Here is an 18,115-nt window from a genome sequence, read left to right as displayed (position 1 = left end):
TACAATTCCAAACATGCAAACATAACCCACTTTAATTACTTAAAAGTATAGCCTATATTAGTAACTTAATGATTAGTATTAAAAATGCATTGTCTTTTTTACCTCCAATGTATTTGTACAGTTCAGAAAGTTAACATTAGATTATAATGAAATGCATTTTAAATCAAATAAACATTTGTAAAAAAAAATAATGAAAAAAATATTTAAGATTCCAATTAAAAAATAGCAGATCCACTACAGATCCATCTACACTGCGACGCGTTTTCAGATTGTAAATCGGCTATTTTTGCTACTGTGTGGCATACAGTACAGTAGAATGATAAAGTAGTAAAATTATGGAAAAGGTTAAAATACACAGTTAAAATAATAATACAGTTTCTGCACGACAGTAATATGCAATGTGGCCCTCTGGAGTGAGTGTGGAAATATAGTGGCCCTCGCCATCATGAAAGTCGCCATCCCCTTCTCTAGGCCAAGGGCACTTTAGCAGTGTCAGTGTAAGGATCATGGCATGATGACATGGAATGTGTTGGGGTCTAGAATCCTGTTTAGGCATAACATGGAGCACACGAGCATGAGCATGCTGCACGCGCGCGCACACACACACACACACACACACACACACACACACACACACACACACACACACACACACACACACACACACACACACACACACACACACACACACACACACACACACACACACACACACACACACACACACACACACACACACACACACAGCTGACATGATGAAATGGCACTCCAAAAATGTTCAAAGTTACTTTAATAACATTTGAACACCATATTCATTCATTTAGTTTTGGGGTTTGGCCCATCACCAACATGAAATCTATGAAAATAAAATGAAAATGGCGCAATTGTTCCCTTCATTTAAAATCTATTCATGTTAAAAATAGCCAGTGAACACATTGGAGCTCAATGCAATATAAAATATCTAGGCAAAAAATAAACCTGATTAATATTTCTGAGCTACCTTGACCTCTGCTTTAACTCTTTAATTAGTCTCTGTTAAAACATTACATGATTTTATGTATAAAGTAGGGAAAAACTGCAATACCAAGGAAGTGTGCGGCTTTCTCTTAGTTTAAGAGATAGTGTACATTTTACATTTTTCCTATACATACAGTATATAGTCCATAATAATACTGTGTTTATACATTTCTTTCAGTGCTTTTTGATAAGTTTGAATTCATTTAAAAAAAAAAATGCTATAAACCAAGGCAGATTTTCAGATGTTGCCTCGCAGACATTTCGTCTTCTGTCAGGCTAATCTATAAGGCAGACATTGATTTCAGTCCAGTCATGAAAATGAAGTTCTGTGCTCTCACCCAAGAAGCTTACTGAGGCGTAAGCTTGATTCTCTCTTTTACAGCTTGTACCTAGTACTGCAAAGAATGATGTATTACTTACAAGTTTGTTATTTAGTGAAAAGTTCTAAGTGCCTTTCATATAGAATGGCAAAATAGCAATGTCACTAGGAGACTGTCACACGAATCAGTGAAAAGTGGGAAAAGAAATACACTAATAATCTCACCGCTTGCACCAAACTCTTTGAAGTATAATACAACTTTGTTTATCCAAACCTGCGAAGGGAGGCCACTTGGAAAAAAAGGTTCATATACAGTAGCATAGTGTTTATCATGTGATAACCAGTCCACTGGTTCTCAATGTGGGTTACTGGGACTTTAGGGTTAGGGTTAGGGAAATTAAAAAGGTCAAGAATCACTGATTTATTCTTTTGCATAGCCTCACTCTTAAGTTGATATACTGTACCCCCAACTCTGCAGTTGGGGGTATTTCAGGAGGTGGACTGCATCAAATCAACATTTGTGGTGCTAGTGAGAAGAAAGTCTGCACAATTAGCCCAGTCTGCAGCAATGTGCTGTGGCCAAAATATTGAGAACACCATTGGTTACATTCCCAACACAATTTAAATTTATATTAAAACCACTTAAACCCTACTATATCCTCCAGGGGTCTATACCTTTTCCCGCCTCTACAACAAATCTCTTCATCGAAAATAGGCAATCTGCAAGCGTTGTGGGCTTGTAGATCTACTGTCTTCTTCTTCAAATGGGATGCTGGGGTTCATGTGGTTAACTGCATATTAAAAAGGACATCCAAAATGTGTATGCACAGTTTGCACATGCATTTTGTGTGGTTTCTACAGTGTGTTTAACTTTTACAGCCTTATAGTGTAATAAGCTATTAGTTGCGTGTGACAATAAGAATATACCATCAATTACACAATGTGATATTCTTTCTCTTCCTTTTTCTGCAAAGACCAGCCCGGTCGGTCATATAAACATGTTCTATTGCAACTATAGACCAACAGTATTAATACCAAAATCCCATTAGGTAAATCAATGCAGACTCTTGCAAACGTAATCATCACCTTCCTTCTACCATTCACCCTGATTGTACCACACAGGTCCTTTGAGGTGATGGGTAAGAGAGACATAGTCCATCACCTTCTAGGTGATGGACTATGTCTTTCCCCGAAGAATATTACATATTAACAATGTGGATATTTCAGTGCGTGAAAATTATCTCATTTCGCAGAGGCATGGTATTTAGTCGAAATGCTGGCCAGGACATATTACGTAGTTGCAGATAACCTCTGCATACTTTTTTTTTTTTTTTTTTGCCTATCCAAATTTCCTGGCCTGCAAACAGGTTGTCTGTGTGCAGTGTCTTGGGTATCGCTTCCTCGTGTTACTCGTCAGTGGTACATGATTGAGTGCAAAAGTATTTCCATGATGTGTTCAGATTGAATGCGCATTAGCATATGTCACCCTATGTTTTTAAGTGTATTAAATCTCGTAAATGCAGAATCAAAGTAAAAGGGAAAATAAACATACAGTATGACATTGAGCTTAAATGCCACTTTAAGCTGCCACTATTATTCGACAGCAGTATAACAGCATAGGTGGGTGAAGAGGGGCGGGCTGGAGCAGTTCTGCATCCACATTCCTCTGACACTTGGCTTGATGGAACACGTCAGCACTGGATCGTATCTGAAAGAATAGGAAACCAGAAAGGAGTCATTTAAACCCATTCTGACCTGAGATCAGATTCTAAAAATGTCTTCTACATCCCGACAGTTTTCATTCTGACCTGAGATCAGATTCAAAAAATGTCTTCTACGTATGTCAGTCGCTCTTCGATTTTTCAAAAATAGCAGACCTACAAGCTCGTAGTGCGCCACTCGGTGGCGCGCTATGAGCTTGTAGATCTGCTATTTTTAAATAGCTAAAGCATAACGTAATGCTAACACCAAAAGGGGTTCCTGCCCAAAATGGGTTAAAGTGATGGATCTCCTATAGGGGTGCAACAGTTCATTTAACTAATTGATTTAAGCAATTATTTAAAAAAAAATATCGATAACCTATGTATTAATCACAAAACCTGTCTGTCTGTCATGGTCATAACTCAGGCAAGCATCCAACTGAACATACTCAAACTGACATGTGTGCATGTCCCATAATATGACCCGACACCGGGGGTGTGCAGTGCCAATTTGATCGGCCCAACGGTTTCCAAGAACCGGAAAAGAAAACACATATCTGTCTGTCCACGGGTCTGTGAAGGACGCGCCGAACGCAACTGATTGGCCAACCCGACCCGTCGGTTTCGCGGATTGACTAAGCTGTTTCTGCTCACGAGTACACCAGGTAAAGGTGTATTGCACAAATAGGCAGGTGCCTGAGTAGCCCGAAGGGCACTGGTCTAGTTAATCATCATCATCATCATCTACAAGTAACTGAATGACACATACCATTGCCCTCATCGGAGTCAGTGGCAGTTTCACCCCTTGTTTGCCGCAGTTGATTGTACTTAGTCTCCACATCCTGAAAGAAAATCATTTGAAGTTTGAGCAGAAGGGTACATACAGTAGAATGAACAGGCACAGCATTTAGAGTGAAGGACAAAATACAGTGTTGGCATCTTGGATAATAACATGGATAATAGGTAAATATATCAGTTGGTGGCAAAAAGGTCTCAGTCATCATAGGTGCCCTAGTGCTTGCGAGAAGATAAAAGATTGTAATGAAACTATAATTAGATTAAAAGTTGAAGTTAAACAATAATTAGATTCTGACTTTGAGGTTCCTGATAGCAGTTATAGGCTATATTGACTTCATTTACATTTCATGTGATCAACCCATTTTGGGCGCGAACCCCTTTTGGTGTTAGCATTATGTTATGATTTAGCTATAGAAAAATAGCAGATCTACAAGCTCATAGCTATGAGCTTGTAGGTCTGCTATTTTTGAACAATCGTAAAAATGTGGCGCAAATCTTTGAATATACATTCTTTCAAAGTGAATGTTTTTAACTCAGGCCTAAATGGGTTAATGAACCCTGGCGTACCTATTCTGGGGCAAAGAGATTTGTGGCTGTATTTTGCGTGCCTTAAGTACCAGGTCTTATTCCCTAACTTGAGTAAACTAAAGACCTGGAGGCGTGATCAATGCTCTTTGGCCACTCAGAATAGCCAAATGGCATTGATCACACCTCCAGGTCTTTAGTTTACTCAAGTAAGGGAATAAGACCTGGTACTTAAGACACGCAAAATACAGCTCTCAGTGTAGAGGGGAAAAAGGTAGCGTACCAAGTACAGAGTCCTGGGAGACTCTGGTCAACAAAGTAGATTTAAGCGGTTAAACTCGGCTCAAGAGGTGGAAACAAATGAACGAACGAAGAATGAGGCATAAGACAAGGTTTTATAGTCTGCTACCTTCAAATGTTGCAGGTTGGCCTGCAGGAGGCGCAGGTGGGTCATGATCTGCCGGTTGAGGTCGGGTCCGCTGCCCTCAGCAGTCTGTGAGGCGGAGGAGAGCAGCTTCTTCAGGTCGATGTCAGAGTCCCCCTCTGAGTCCCACTGGGCCCCTCCAACGCCATCGTCATCAGTGTTGCTCTCTTCACACCCACCAGGGTAATCCAGCACCACGTAGTTACCTACATGTTATAGATACATCTTTATTGATCGCCGTGCGGGAATTCAGGAGTAGGGTCGGGATCCGAAACCGAAGGAACCGGAAACCAACATTGAGGAACCGATTCCGGTTCCTCAATGTCCTTGACATGAAAACGTTTAAGAACCACTGATATAGAAAGAAAAGAAAAATCCATAAAACTGTTAGTATTTAGAAGACATTTGTAGAATCGGTCTCAGGTCTTAATGGGTTAAGTCAATTGTTATATTGTCAAACATAAATTTCAAACATATCAGTCTACAGTCTACATTTCCCAAATGGAAATTGTATTCAGACTGACCGGTGATACAAATGAATGACCACCAGTGGGCAGATATCAAAAACAGATAGGATTCCCCCCAGCATATAGTAACCCTGATGATGTTGATTATTTTCAAGCCTCTCACCACAGCTTTCAGTTGCTACAGAGATTCCTGTGTTGCCGGTTGGGAATTCTGGTGCCTCTGTCTCTTTAGACACGTGTCTTGTCTCGAACGCTTCACTGTCGGGTGACACAGAACATGTCCCCTTTGCCGTGGTGCTGTTCTCGTGATTCCCCAACGAGGCGGTCCTCAGCAGGCATCCAGTGGTCCTGCTAGTGGTCTCCTCCTGACCCGCGTCCTCTCTGCTTTTCATGTGGTCGAGTAGTACCTGCTTCAGAATCGCCACTGCGAGACACGACAGTCATGCGTCATTAATATACATTCTAGACCAGCGGTTTTCTGGAGAATATACAATATTCTAAAGAGATGTAATCTACATCCGTAGCAACAGAGGTTGAGGTTGCTTTGGAAAATACTAGCTTGTAAAAGAAGCTAGTATGGAACATTTACATGCTATTTTGGCTATTTTTGAACAATGTGTATTTTTTTTAAACATTGAACATTGTTCAACGAGGTTTGCCTAATGACATGCCCAAAATAAGGGATAATGTGATTTAATCACAGTAAGCATAATGCGATTTTACCAACATAAAATCTTTATTTTCTCACCAGGACGAAGGCGTGGCAGAGACTATTGTCTTTTCGCCCCTGTCCGTCCGTCCGTCCGTCCATCTGCCTGTGTGTATGTCTGTCCGTATGTGAACAGCTAATCTCTGGCACTGATCGAAGTGAAACTGTGCACACACACTCCCTGGAGGCCAGATCAGCCCCACGTTTTCACATTGTCCTGTTATCGCACCACCAGGAAGCAGATTTTTGGACATGATCTCTAATAGTCCAAGATGGATCTGTCCGATTTGTCATGTTTCATCCTGATAAAATTGGCATCTAAAGTTTGCAGAAGTGGATTGTTTGGAACAAAATGCCTCATATCATGAAGCAAATCACTGTTTCCGATTGCCGTGAAATATCAAATTTGCCTGTTATAGCACTACCAGGAGGCAGATTTATGCAAAACATATTTTTGGCCAAACATCACGCAAATCGGTATACATTATCTCTAGTCATGTCATCAAAATGAACCCGTCAGACTTTTCATATTTCAACCTGATTGGCTAAGATTGACTACTACCTGGCTCAGAGGAGCACATTTTCCTAGTTTCTGTTCTTTAAACATGCACGTGGCTTAGTTGGAATATGTAAAAACATCATCATGATGTAAAGTCTACTTATTAGAATTGTCAGATTAACACAACACATGCAACACAAGAATGATTTGCAAAAACACAATTATTCCCAGTAGTAGGAAGTAACTTAATTGAAGTCCGTTGCTCTCCCCAGGTTGGCAGAGAGAGGATTACATTAGATAATTGAAAAAATAGGTTACACAATCGTGGGATTAAAAAAAAAAAGAAGTAGGAATTTACATGTCCTCAGGGCCTCTTCTGCTCTGGTGGCGGGCATGTCAAAGGCATCGGGCTCTTGGTCGTTGGCAGCTATGTCCTCCTGTGGCATTTCCTGAAGGAAGCTCAGGCCATCAGGAAGCTCGCCATCAAGGAAGGCCTGGAGTTCTTCTTCATCCACCTCCTCTTCCCCCGCCTCCTCTTCTCTCTCTGCCAGGGCCAACTCCTCTTCCTCCTCGTCTCCCTCGAAGGGGTTGCTGTTCGTCGGTGGAGCTTGCAGGACTGGGGAAGGAGGGCTATCTGTGGGGATACCTAGAAAATGGTGTAACCCTTTAGTACATTTCATATCGATTTCATTAGAACTAGGGTAAATGTTAGTCTTAAAATAATGTACAGATACTACAGATCAATTCATTGTTTTACTTTCAAGACAAGAAAACGAATTGCACAACAATTATTATTTCCTATACTGGACTATGGTGAGAGAGGTCCTTCATGGTGAATTTACCAGAACACCTCTGAAACACACCTTCATTCCTTAAATGTTGTCTTTAATAATATGTGTAATTGTAGGTGGTGTCCTTACAATACGCTTACACACCATTGTGTTATGTACGAGTCATTGAACTGGTTATCACCCCAAGCTAGAAGACATTGGTTACTTTTTGTGTTTAAATGTTTGTATTTTAATTATCCCACATACTTAAAATAGTTTTTGAACCGATTCTCATCTGCTTATTCTCTAAGACATACTCAACATCTTTATTTTATTGTGCTCCAGAGAGAGAGGTAGACGTGCTTTTAAGTTCAAAGCACCAGCAAACTGAAACGTCCTGCCCTTGTCTCTTAGATCAATTACTTCCTTCGATGCTTTCAAGAATGCATTACTAGTTCATCTCATAGCTGTTCTCGTTTCTGATTGCTCTCTTGTGTTGTCTTGAGACTATCCTATTGGCATCATACTTGTTTATTTGCTGGTTTATATTTTGTTTTGTTGTTCAATGAAACTCTGGGGTTACGAGTACTGTATACTGATGTAGTGGGTTAAGATGGGGAAGAGCCTTGGTGCATAATTGTTTGTTTTGTTGCTGTATTGTTTTGTTGTATGTTGTACGCTGAGGACCCCCTTGAAAACTAGTTGCTGCAACTCAAGGGAGTATCCTTTAGTGAAATTTCTAAATAAAGTACTTCATCGTACAACAAGCTGCAAAAAATAGCTGCTATTTTTATTTAATTTTTTTATATTAATGACATGCCCAAAGTAGGTACAGTAGGTTCAAAGTGGTTAAATCTAGGAGAAAACTTAGTTCCCAGATTTAGAATTTGCAATAGTGCGTATTTTTAGGCAAATTAACAAATTAGAAAAGGTATTAAAATAAGGGTTTTGCATTTGCACAACTCTCAGCAACCAAGTAAACTTTTACTTGAATTATAATATATGTTGGAAGTAACAGAGTGTCTGGTATTTTCAGTGAGACTGATGCCGAATTTAACTGTAACTTTCTGCATTTTATGTACAGCAATGGCATGATTGGCCACATTGTCTGAGCTCTGCCTGAAGGAAGGCCCACTGTCTCAACTTTCAAAACACTAATGTACGGTAGGCTATAAAACCTGCTGCACACACGCACACACTTCCTTTTTTCAATCATACAGTATCTCCATATATGGGTCTTCACTAATGCTCACTATAGGGACGGTACCATGTCTGTCTACACGCTCTGTGCCTCAGGGATGAGCTGTGACGATGACATCATCAGCAGGGATTTCAAGTTCATGGAAACTAAGGCCTGTATTATGTTTTTAGGTTGTATTCATATACAGAAGAAAGTAAACTAAGGCCTGTATTATGTTTTTAGGTTGTATTCATATACAGAAGAAAGTAAGGCTGACTCAATCTGTTGGTGGCACAGAGAACATCCATGCTAGCCACTGGGTAGCAGGGGAAAAAACTAATGGACTACATTAGTACTATCCTTCCAGTCCAAAAGAAACGCATGCATCTTCTTCATCACGACATACTGTATTTCAGAGTGAAACAACATAACCATAGGAGGAATTTGATTTGAACAAACTAAGGTAATTACAGCTGAAGATTGATTTATGGTCATATTATTGGTTCAAATTGGTTTGTTCAGATCTACATCAGCACGGTCCGGGCACCTCCTAGGCTGGTAACCCAGCCTGACAGTGTGTTGCGGGTTCGAGTCCCGATACCGACGACAGCACATATTTTGTTTTACATAAAAATAAAATACGATTTGATTTTGATATAAGAACACAAAGAAATCAAATGTTACTATTTGTAGTTTTATGTTGTATATTTTATGCGTATGTGTACAAATTGACCGGGCTGTGATCTAAAAGGTTTAACCACTTTATAATAAAACAATAATGAATAGATATGTTGACTTGAGACGAATAGTGAAAAAGTGCAGATCTACAAGCTCACATGCAATGCAACACATTGTGAGCTTGTAGATCACTGCAGCTCCGACCGTGAGCTGCAGGGTCATACGCTTAATCGCTTATTCTGATCACTCAAGAAAAAAAATAAAAAAATAAATGTCTTTCATAATGACCAAATACGCTGCACAGTGTTTTGTCCCAAAGGGGCTTCTGTAAGGAAGGCAAACGAGCCTATGACCGATAGCGCGCAACGTCTGAGCTACGGTGCGTTCTGGGTGGAGTTTATCCCATTCAGGATTTTGGTGTTTTAAGGATTATGTTATACAAATCTTTGAATATTATATTCTGTCCCATTGAGCGCTTTGAACTCAAATCTTTGCTTCTGCGGGGTCGCTGGAACAGCATATGTTCAGATGGGGGTCGGCGGCCAATTGCATATAATTATTGGGGTCCTTGACATGAAAAGGTTTGAGCACCACTGGCAGAGAAACATAGGTTTTTCAGAAAACTGTTGATGATTTAGAAGACATTTTTAGAATCTAGTCTCCGGTCTAAAGGGGGAATTTATTATTTATTTTGCTTCTACCACTGGTTGTTGGATATAATAACATCAGATTACTGTAAGAAACGCGCTGGTGCAGAATTCTCCTTAAATCTCAACGTTAGTTGTAGCTACTGCACCTGGAGGCTGCAAACACCCAGTTGATGTGCAGTCAGAATCCTTGCTTGGCTTGGGCTCCTCAGTGTTGATGATCTCAATAGCATCCCGCTCAGCTCTGAACACACACACACACACACACACACACACACACACACACACACACACAAGCACACACATACACACGCGAAACTGTTAAAAGATACAGTGGAAAAGGTGACAAATAATAGGATTCTTCCACTGGTGAACTCACTCAGTCTGACTTAGAGGTATGATGTTGTTGTGTGGTTTGGTTTTCATGGTTTCAGCACACTGCGTGATCAAACACTGCCACCTGAGGGAACACGGTTCACACAACACAATGAGAACGTCAACAAACCCATTCTGTGTCATTTTATTTATATATATCCCATTTTGACCTGAGATCAGATTCTAAAAGTGTCTTCTACATCCTGACAGTTTTCTGAAAAAGCTATGTTTCTATGTCAGTGGTTCTTTGATTTTTCAAAAATAGCAGACCTACAAGCTCGTAGCGCACCACTCGGTGGCACGCTATGAGCTTGTAGATCTGCTAATTTTCAATAGCTAAAGCATAGCATAATGCTAACATCAAAAGGGGTTCCTTATATATATTAGGGATGCACCGAAAGGGAAATTCTTGGTCAATACCGTTGATATATCAATAAAGTTGGCCGAAAACTGAATACCGAATATCCAAATATGTTTAATATTATATATATTTTGCCTACCTATTGCTGTCATTGCCGTACCTTAAAGCTACCTGATTTATGGCAAAAATAAATGGTTATGGCAAAACTTTACTTAAATAATAATCACTATTATGGGTCCATAAAACATTTATTCAACTCTTTTGAATGCATTAATTGCATACACTATTCGGTGATATATTTTCTGCCTATTCGGGCCGAAACCGAATAGGCCGAAAATGCCTTTTTAGCCATTTTCTGCCGAATATTTTCTGCAGCCGAATATTCGGTGCATCACTAATATATATATATATATATTAGGGCTGTCAAATGATTAAACATTTTAATCAGATTAATCACAGCTTCAAAATTAATTTAATCATGATTAATCACCATTCGAACTATGTCCAAAATATGCCATGTTTTCCTGTTTATTGTTGTGGAAATGGAAATATAAATGACAGAAAGCGGATATACATTAGTTTTTTAATGTTTTCTAATGCATTTAGTATAGCCATGATGTGATGTGAGCATTTGTAGGCCTAGCCTACACTTTGAGTTAAATGAACACTGGCTTTTGGCCATGTAGACTGGGGTCCCCCAGGAGGAAGTCACTAATGTTGCTCTGGAGAGGGAAGTCTGGAACACTCTGGTGGAGCTGTTGCCCCCGCAACCCGACTACGGATAAGCGGTTGACGATGGATGGATGGAGACTGGGGTCCCAGTCCAGAGATGAAAATCCTAATGAAATGGCCTAGGCTACTTTCTATCAATTTAATTTGGGGGTCCTTGAAATTAAAATAGCTGAGAATCAATGGGTTAAACTGTAGTAGACTATAGTTAATTCACAAAATACAATAATGTCACATGAGCATTTTTGAAACAGGGCTTGGTTTAGAGAAGCCTACATTTTGCGCTAAAGTAATTGTTGAATAACATATAAATGTAGGTTTTAAGGCTAGAATGGCATTGTAGTGGACTATAGTGAGAGGCGAGATTGTCTCTCCTTCATTGCGGGACTGCAGGACTAGTCTGGAGATAGTTAGTCGTGAATGCATCAGCTTCAGTCAGTGTTTTGGTTCGTACCTGGAGTTGTGCATTATCTCCGCTGTGCACAGCAGCACAGGGGAACTATATATATATATATATATACATACACACACACTCACACACACACATTATATATATAGAGCATCATACGCTTTTCACATTTAGAACAATGGTTTAGAACAGTGGTGCCCTTTCCTTCCTGATCCAGAAAGGGTTGGGAACCAGTGGCTCAGTGAGAACGTTGGGAAGTGATGGCAGACAGACTTACGTCCTCTGGTCCGATATGGTCTGTGCCATCAGCTCGTAGATCTGGGCTCCGTTATCCGACATGGACAACACAAAGAAGGACTTGTTGTCTGAGGGTGACAAAATACACACCACTCCTTGCCGTCATTAAACAACAAAATATAGACTTCATGTGCAAATCCCCATTAAAGTACTACACATATCTATAATATCTACACGACAAACAAATTCTACAGTATGTCAGATACTGATTTAAAGATCTAATTATTAGACCCATGAAATGTAATAATCTTCTAATTCTAATACATTACATTTCATGGCCTGCTGTGGTGATTTGACGATGATACCCAGAGACAGCCTCAGTACAATACTTTCAGACACATTTTGCAGCTCGGTGCACAAAGACAACGTGCGTGAGTTAAGAACATTACAGTAGATGTGCTTACCAGTGGCCACAGAGCGCACCAGCACAGTGTTGAGTTAAGAACATTACAGTAGATGTGCTTACCAGTGGCCACAGAGCGCACCAGCACAGTGTTGAGGTAAGAACATTACAGTAGATGTGCTTACCAGTGGCCACAGAGCGCACCAGCACAGTGTTGAGGTAAGAACATTACAGTAGATGTGCTTACCAGTGGCCACAGAGCGCACCAGCACAGTGTTGAGTTAAGAACATTACAGTAGATGTGCTTACCAGTGGCCACAGAGCGCACCAGCACAGTGTTGAGGTAAGAACATTACAGTAGATGTGCTTACCAGTGGCCACAGAGCGCACCAGCACAGTGTTGAGGTAAGAACATTACAGTAGATGTGCTTACCAGTGGCCACAGAGCGCACCAGCACAGTGTTGAGTTAAGAACATTACAGTAGATGTGCTTACCAGTGGCCACAGAGCGCACCAGCACAGTGTTGAGTTAAGAACATTACAGTAGATGTGCTTACCAGTGGCCACAGAGCGCACCAGCACAGTGTTGAGGTAAGAACATTACAGTAGATGTGCTTACCAGTGGCCACAGAGCACACCAGCACAGTGTTGAGTTAAGAACATTACAGTAGATGTGCTTACCAGTGGCCACAGAGCGCACCAGCACAGTGTTGAGTTAAGAACATTACAGTAGATGTGCTTACCAGTGGCCACAGAGCACACCAGCACAGTGTTGAGGTAAGAACATTACAGTAGATGTGCTTACCAGTGGCCACAGAGCGCACCAGCACAGTGTTGAGGTAAGAACATTACAGTAGATGTGCTTACCAGTGGCCACAGAGCGCACCAGCACAGTGTTGAGGTAAGAACATTACAGTAGATGTGCTTACCAGTGGCCACAGAGCGCACCAGCACAGTGTTGAGTTAAGAACATTACAGTAGATGTGCTTACCAGTGGCCACAGAGCACACCAGCAGTGTTGAGTTAAGAACATTACAGTAGATGTGCTTACCAGTGGCCACAGAGCGCACCAGCACAGTGTTGAGGTAAGAACATTACAGTAGATGTGCTTACCAGTGGCCACAGAGTGCACCAGCACAGTGTTGAGTTAAGAACATTACAGTAGATGTGCTTACCAGTGGCCACAGAGCGCACCAGCACAGTGTTGAGGTAAGAACATTACAGTAGATGTGCTTACCAGTGGCCACAGAGCGCACCAGCACAGTGTTGAGTTAAGAACATTACAGTAGATGTGCTTACCAGTGGCCACAGAGCGCACCAGCACAGTGTTGAGGTAAGAACATTACAGTAGATGTGCTTACCAGTGGCCACAGAGCGCACCAGCACAGTGTTGAGGTAAGAACATTACAGTAGATGTGCTTACCAGTGGCCACAGAGTGCACCAGCACAGTGTTGAGTTAAGAACATTACAGTAGATGTGCTTACCAGTGGCCACAGAGCGCACCAGCACAGTGTTGAGTTTGATGATGGGACTGAAGATGTGTTTGGTGTCAGAGTTCCCGGCCAGGTTCTTGCTGTGGCACTTCAACACCAGACGCTCGTCCTGTTTCTGGAGAAGGACAAGGATGTCTTCCAGCAGCAGGGTGTACAACTCTAGAGGGACACCCACAGGAACACAGGGTTTAACCCATTCTGACCTGAGATCAGATTCTAAAAATGTCTTCTACATCCTGACAGTTTTCCATTCTGACCTGAGATCAGATTCTAAAATGTCTTCTACATCCTGACAGTTTTCCATTCTGACCTGAGATCAGATTCTAAAATAATTCAAAAATAGCAGACCTACAAGCTCGTAGCGCGCCACTCGGTGGCGCACTATGAGCTTGTAGATCTGCTATTTTTCGACACCAAAATGGGTACCCGCCCAAAATGTGTTAATCCACCCATTCAGAATCCCTCCCTATTTTGGCCATGTCATTATTAGGTAAAAATGTTCAAAGATTATTTATTTTTTTAAGAAAAAAAAGAATATATATATATATATAATATATATATAATATATATATATATATATAACAAAAAAACATTGCATGGATGAACCTGGGACGTATCCTCAGTGATGTATCCTGAGGTCAACAGGGTTTCGGGTCTCTCAACATCATACCCCTCACTCAGGCGACCCAGCCGGGAGTGATCAAGTCCCGACTTACGTCCCAGTAGCTACCCTCAATCAGTCCCACTAGGGAAAAACCAGGGGCACACAATCCTTTGGAACTACTCCAGAACTACTTTGCCAGGGCTGGGAGGTACACTTCTGGCATATATATATATATATATATATATATATATATATATATATATATATATATATATATATATATATATAGTGAAAATATTCACAATGCTACACATTGTGAGTTTGTATATGTTTGCAAGACACTGTTATGTGACCAAGTATAAAATAATGCTTAATTGGTTAATCCATTAATTGATAATAATAATAAGAAGAACACAATAACAACAAAATAATCATAAAAAGAAAATAATCGACAAGTCCAAAACCACTGCTGGGGGTGAACTTGTTTGCATGTATTTTAATTGATTTTAACATCAACTCTAAAACCCAGGAGGATATCAGACAGTAGACAATAATTGCTCAGATCTGAACGACAGCAGCAGTTTATATAGATTCAGAGTGTAGTCATTATGCTGTATTTACTGTGCCATTGTCCTGCGTAGCTATATTTTATCACAGGAAGGGTTTCAGACAATGTGTTCCATCTGAAGAATGAAATGCATACAACGGACATTTCCATTCACAGAAGAGCTGCACTTTCATGTCAGACACGTAAGATACTGTAGAGGAAGTCCTCGATCCATGGGGGCCAACGTAATGTGTTTGTTCCATATGATTACGGTTTCCATAGCAATAAGTGTCATCAGGTTCCCCAGCAAAGTAGCTGGCTGTGGCTGTCAGCACGGTTTCCCCATCTCCTTGTTCTTCTCTTTAACTGTGCGTGTGTGCGTGCGCATGTGCATGCGTGCGTGTGTGTGTGTGTGTGTGCGCATGCGTGTGTTGTCGTACCAATAGTCTTGTCTTTATTGACCTTCCAGGAGAGAGGTCCTTCATGTATCATCTTCCTCTTGGTCAGGTCCAGATTCTGTATAAATGCAACTTTGATCATATCACTGATATTGTACTCTCGTTAACTCTCTCTTAGGGTTGCTTAAAAAAGATTCAACAAAAACAATAAAGAGAAACACTGCGGTTTTACTCACTTTGAACTCAGAGATCATGGGGTTTTCACTTTGTTTAAGTGAAGCCAGGTCTAACCTTCTCTGGTACTCCTCCAGCCTCTATTGAGAGAAGCAATAGAGGCATGTTTTATGACCGTTGTTATACCATTTCTATTTCTGTGAAATAGAAAGTGCAACTGTAAAATCCACACTGGACCACTTAGTTTACAATTTAGGCATTTAGCAGAGGCTCTTAATCTAGAGCAATTTACAGTAAGCAAGAACAACACATGGTAATACATCAAATACATAGAAATAGTCACCAAGAATCGTCGTCTCAGAGTAGAATATCTGAATATCTACAAGTGGGCTTGACAATAAGAAAATGATAGGAAGGCATATTTCTGCAATGAGTGGCATGTACTTTCTCAAATGTTATAACCCACCAAATCTTGTACTACTCTGACCTCTTTGATGAAACGTGTAAAATAACAATACAGTTGATAATCAACAATAAACAATATAAAGGTGATATTGTCTGTATACTCATTTACAATTCAGCACATACTGCACAAATTACTGTATTTTATTTGTTAAATCTTTATAAAAAAAAGTAGAAGTATTCATATAATTCATATTCATATTCATATTCATATAACTGTGCGAACACAATCAACAAACTCATTGTACAAATATCCAAAATATGACAGTTGCATACCTCCACTTTAATTGGCACACAAAACAACATCAATGCTTTTTGTGTGTGCCAAATAAACAAGTGGAAATGGAGTGTAGTACCGGTATTTCGTCCTCTTTGACCTGAAGTTTGAGATGTACTGTACCATTCTCATATTTTGGATATGTACACTGGATTTGTTGAAGTGTAACCTCTTTTTCTAACTCCTTGTAGGGCAGTGGTTCCCAAAGTGGGGTCCGGGGACCCCCAGAGGTCCTTGAGGGAGTTCCAGGGGGTCCCCAGCTAAATGACAGTTAGGAACCAAATGGTTCTCTCAGAGTTAAATGAACATTGAATTGGGGGTCCCAGAGATATAAATGCCATTCAATAGGGGTCCGTAGACTAATGCATGTCAAACTGGGGGTCCTTGAAATTAAACGGGTTGAGAATTCTTCTCTTATGGGGGTCCCTGGCAAATGGGGGTCCCGGGCTAATTAGTGTGAATTTGGGGGTCCATGACATGTCAAAATTAGGGAACAACTGTTGTAGGGTACTAAACTGATTTGGAAGAGCCCTTCTTCATATCTTTCATACCTGTTTGTTCTCAGCCTCCTTGACGGCCTGGTTGACGTGGTTCAGGATCTTCTTGCAGCACTCGCACGCCCTCTTCACCATTGTCCTCTCCTCACTGTCCTCTGCAGAGGTGCACACACACACACACACACACACACACACACACACACACACACACACACACACACACACACACACACACACACACACACACACACACACACACACACACAAATCTCAAGTGTTAACTCATCCCATATTTGTTTTTAATTCATGCAACTAGAACAGTGCTCGTTGGGGTGTGATCAGGTGTGATCAATTGGCTAAAAGAAGGGCGAAGTCGTGCATCATTGTGATGTCAGAACATCAATGTGAAGTCAAAACAGGCTATAGCTCCATATATGGAGATCTTTGTCAGGCATGCCCAAATATGGAGTCTATGCAGATGTCAGAACACCATTGTGATGTCAGAACGGTCCAGCTCCATATATGGAGCCTGGACAGGGGCCCTGTCCAGAGCCCGGGCAGAGGCCTTTTGTGGCGGTTCTGGACAACCGTGGGTCCGACCGACTCGACACCGGGCACTGCACTCCCTGTGGTGGTGTGGAACACGTGTGTCGGAAGTCGGTGAGTCGAACGGTTCTCGAGTTACGGGGTGATCTGGCGTGCCCGAATATAATTATATATAAGATAATGACCGGCCGCTCCGCTCTATAACAGACCGATGCCTAATCAAACCCTCGGAGCAACTGCTGTGTTCTGCTGATTTACTGCTGTTTCCAACATGACAGCCATGTAAACACACACACACAGTGTCATTTATTGTGTCATTTATACCAAAGACTCTAGAAATGGGACCCAGTGCCTCCCTGCTTGACACTTAGCATATATTTATCTATAAACAATGACCACTCAGCCATACATTATCCCTTACATAACTAACACAGCTGCAGTGGTGGAAGGTGGTCTCCCTTCCCTGCTCTTTAGATGCTGTGGTTGGGTAGGACCACTACTGATTCACAGAGGTATTACATTTAGATGCTGTGGTTGGGTAGGTCCACTACTGATTCACAGAGACATTTAGATGCTGTGGTTGGGTAGGACCACTACTGCTTCACAGAGGTATTACATTTAGATGCTGTGGTTGGGTAGGACGGTAGGACCACTACTGCTTCACAGAGGTATTACATTTAGATGCTGTGGTTGGGTAGGTCCACTACTGCTTCACAGAGGTATTACATTTAGATGCTGTGGTTGGGTAGGACCACTACTGATTCACAGAGGTATTACATTTAGATGCTGTGGTTGGGTAGGTCCACTACTGCTTCACAGAGGTATTACATTTAGATGCTGTGGTTGGGTAGGACCACTACTGATTCACA

The 18,115-nt window shown here is 41.1% G+C and overlaps 1 protein-coding gene across 3 annotated transcripts in view; it reads right to left on the bottom strand.

Moving 5' to 3' along the window:
• Positions 1-773: 773 nt before the first annotated feature.
• The window catches only part of arhgef12b (Rho guanine nucleotide exchange factor (GEF) 12b), a 66,114-nt gene continuing 48,772 nt past the window's right edge, over positions 774-18,115 (bottom strand). For all 3 annotated transcript variants that reach the window (XM_083787637.1, XM_083787638.1, XM_083787639.1), the window contains 12 exons: positions 16,755-16,855; positions 15,527-15,604; positions 15,333-15,408; positions 13,733-13,900; positions 11,885-11,972; positions 10,113-10,193; positions 9,883-9,977; positions 6,817-7,104; positions 5,414-5,674; positions 4,769-4,989; positions 3,806-3,878; positions 774-3,044 (listed from right to left, as the gene is read on the bottom strand). In XM_083787637.1, coding sequence (XP_083643763.1) covers positions 3,028-3,044; positions 3,806-3,878; positions 4,769-4,989; positions 5,414-5,674; positions 6,817-7,104; positions 9,883-9,977; positions 10,113-10,193; positions 11,885-11,972; positions 13,733-13,900; positions 15,333-15,408; positions 15,527-15,604; positions 16,755-16,855 — 1,547 coding nt within the window. In that variant the 3' untranslated portion in view covers positions 774-3,027. The remainder of the gene's footprint in view (positions 3,045-3,805; positions 3,879-4,768; positions 4,990-5,413; positions 5,675-6,816; positions 7,105-9,882; positions 9,978-10,112; positions 10,194-11,884; positions 11,973-13,732; positions 13,901-15,332; positions 15,409-15,526; positions 15,605-16,754; positions 16,856-18,115) is intronic.

The sequence above is a fragment of the Protomyctophum parallelum genome (genome assembly GCF_964188405.1).
Source record: "Protomyctophum parallelum genome assembly, chromosome: 1".
NCBI lineage: Eukaryota > Metazoa > Chordata > Actinopteri > Myctophiformes > Myctophidae > Protomyctophum > Protomyctophum parallelum.
The sequence above is the reverse complement of the archived record's forward strand: the minus strand, read 5'-3'. Positions and strand labels throughout refer to the sequence as shown.